Genomic DNA, 2,207 nt, shown 5'->3' with positions numbered 1-2,207 from the left:
GCCATTCGTCGTGCGAGGGAGGAGAGGTTAGGTTCGGATGAAGGAGAGAGGATTGGGAGACTATCCGACTCGGAGTCGGACAGTAGGAGCTCCATGGTAAGCGTTTCGAGTCGCTTCGGTTCAATGGAGTCCCTGGACCATGACGGACCAGGAAGGTTTTGGAGCGAGGGACGCGGCCAGAAGCGGCCAAGAGACCTGGAGCTGAGTGGCAGCTCCACAGATACCCCCACCAAGGCGGGTCACAAGAGGAGAGGACGCGGCCGTCCGCCAACCACCGGCGAATATGTTGGATTAGCGGCCGCAAAGGAGTCACTACGAAAGGCAACGGAGGCGGAGATCAGGGCACGAGCCGAGGCGGAGATGTTGGAGTCGGTTTTAGATGCCCGCAAGACTCGCTCGTCCCTGACCACCACGGCCGGATCATCCCTTGATTCGAGAGCCGAGAACGAAGACGACACCGCGACCACTGTCCTCCAGCGGATTGGGGCCAGCCTCGAGGTTGTGGAAAAGGTGGCCAAGAAATCTTCCAATCTAAAGGGGACATTCGTGCGCGCACTGCACGACGCCGTCAGTGCTATCAAGGAAGACGTCGCCGGCCTCGCACAGAAGTCGGTTTCAGAGGAGACGCGTACCTTGCAGGCAAACAACAACCGCCTGCAAGCTGAGATGTCCAGCCTCCGCAAGGAGCTGGCCGAACTACGTCAGGAGATGGAGCAGGTGCGGAAACAGGGTTCCGCCAATACCTGCATGGACACGACGATGGAGGCCGTCCCTGTCCGGCCCCCAAAACCACAAGAAGAGACTTCTATCGAAGATATTTGTCGGACAGTAATGGTCCAGGTGGGCGGCATGCTCAATGCCCGCCTTGCTTCCTTGGAGGACCGGCTGTTGCCGGAAAGGAACCTGCGGCCGCCATTGGCGTCGGACAAAAAGAAGATGACCACGTACGCGACTACGGCCGCGAAGCCCACACCGGCGTTCTCCTCGAATGCCCGGGTAACGGCTGGGACGAAGGCGCCCCCGGCGTCACCTCAACCCGGTCCTAGTGGCCTTTCGCGCCAAGTGCCCACCGTGCCGCCCACAAAGAACAAGGGCAAAGGCTCCAAGAAAGGAGCGAAAGCAAAAAAGAAGAAGGGATCTCGGACGACGGGCGAAAGCTCAAAGCCCACCTCCGCCGCCCCAGTAGCACAATCACAAACCCTCCCTCCCCGTCCCCCCAATCCGGACGCTCTAGAGGGAAACTGGGTTACTGTAGGGAAAAATGGCAAGGCGCAACGGCAAAAGTCGAAAGCGGCCCCCGTGCAGGCATCTACATCTGCGCCTGCACTGCCGCCGCAGAGACTAAGAGTGCCCCGGAGTTCTGCGGTTGTCGTAACACTTACTGAAGCGGCAATCAATAAGGGGTTAACATACAGCGGCGTCCTCAGAGAAGCAAAGGCAAAGCTTGACTTGAAAGAAGTAATCGGCGTCGAAGCGGTGCAGTTCCGTCGAGCGGTCACCGGGGCAACTATTATACGCATCCCCGGCGCCACCAGCGCCCCTAAAGCAGATGCCCTGGCGCAAAAGCTACAAGAGCTTTACCACAATAGCGAAATCAAGGTCTCCAGACCCGAGAAGTTGGTCGATGTAAAAATTGAAGGGCTGGATGACGCAACAACATCTGAGGAAGTGAAGGAGGCCATCCTCAAAAAAGGGGCAGGGACATGCACCGGCGATCAGGTCCGAACTGGCCAACTCCGCCAAAGCAGATCGGGCCTATACAACATCTGGGCCCAGGTCCCTGTTGCGGCAGCAAGGAAGCTGACGACGGGCCGCTTCCTGGTGGGATGGGTGGCTGCTAAAGTCACCGTTGGCAGGCCCAGGGAGCTGCGCTGTTACCGCTGTCTGCAACAGGGGCATGTGGCGAGTCGCTGCGACGCGGAGGACCGCAGTCGCCTTTGTTATAAATGTGGTCAGGAGGGCCACAAAGCCGCGTCCTGTCCGTCGCAACCAAGCTGTATCCTGTGCACGGCGGCGGGCAAGGACGCAAAGCACCGTTTGGGAAGTTTACAATGTTCGGCTCCCAAAAAGACGGTCCATAGGAGAGCGCTAGTCGAGGTAGCACGAAACGCGCCCCCACCGAGCGGGGAAGAAATGGAGGTGGCAGAAATCGCTGAGAATTAATACAACCTTACGACTTCTACAGGCAAATCTCAACCACTGTGCCA

The 2,207-nt window shown here is 58.6% G+C and overlaps 1 protein-coding gene across 1 annotated transcript; it reads left to right on the top strand.

Moving 5' to 3' along the window:
- Positions 1 to 93: 93 nt before the first annotated feature.
- On the top strand, positions 94 to 2,163 carry LOC106121831 (uncharacterized). Its single transcript, XM_013317659.1, has one exon. It carries the CDS (start codon positions 94 to 96, stop codon positions 2,161 to 2,163), a length of 2,070 nt encoding a protein of 689 aa, XP_013173113.1.
- The last annotated feature ends 44 nt before the right edge of the window (positions 2,164 to 2,207 follow it).

This window comes from Papilio xuthus, unplaced genomic scaffold, assembly GCF_000836235.2.
Source record: "Papilio xuthus unplaced genomic scaffold, Pxut_1.1 DF826937.1, whole genome shotgun sequence".
NCBI classification, from domain to species: Eukaryota; Metazoa; Arthropoda; class Insecta; order Lepidoptera; family Papilionidae; genus Papilio; species Papilio xuthus.
Note: the sequence above shows the minus strand (reverse complement) of the source record. Positions and strands in the feature narration are given on the sequence as shown.

Excerpts from the sequence above, each read along its gene's own strand:
- LOC106121831 (XM_013317659.1), top strand. The coding sequence starts at position 94 with ATGGTAAGCGTTTCGAGTCGCTTCGGTTCAATGGAGTCCCTGGACCAT.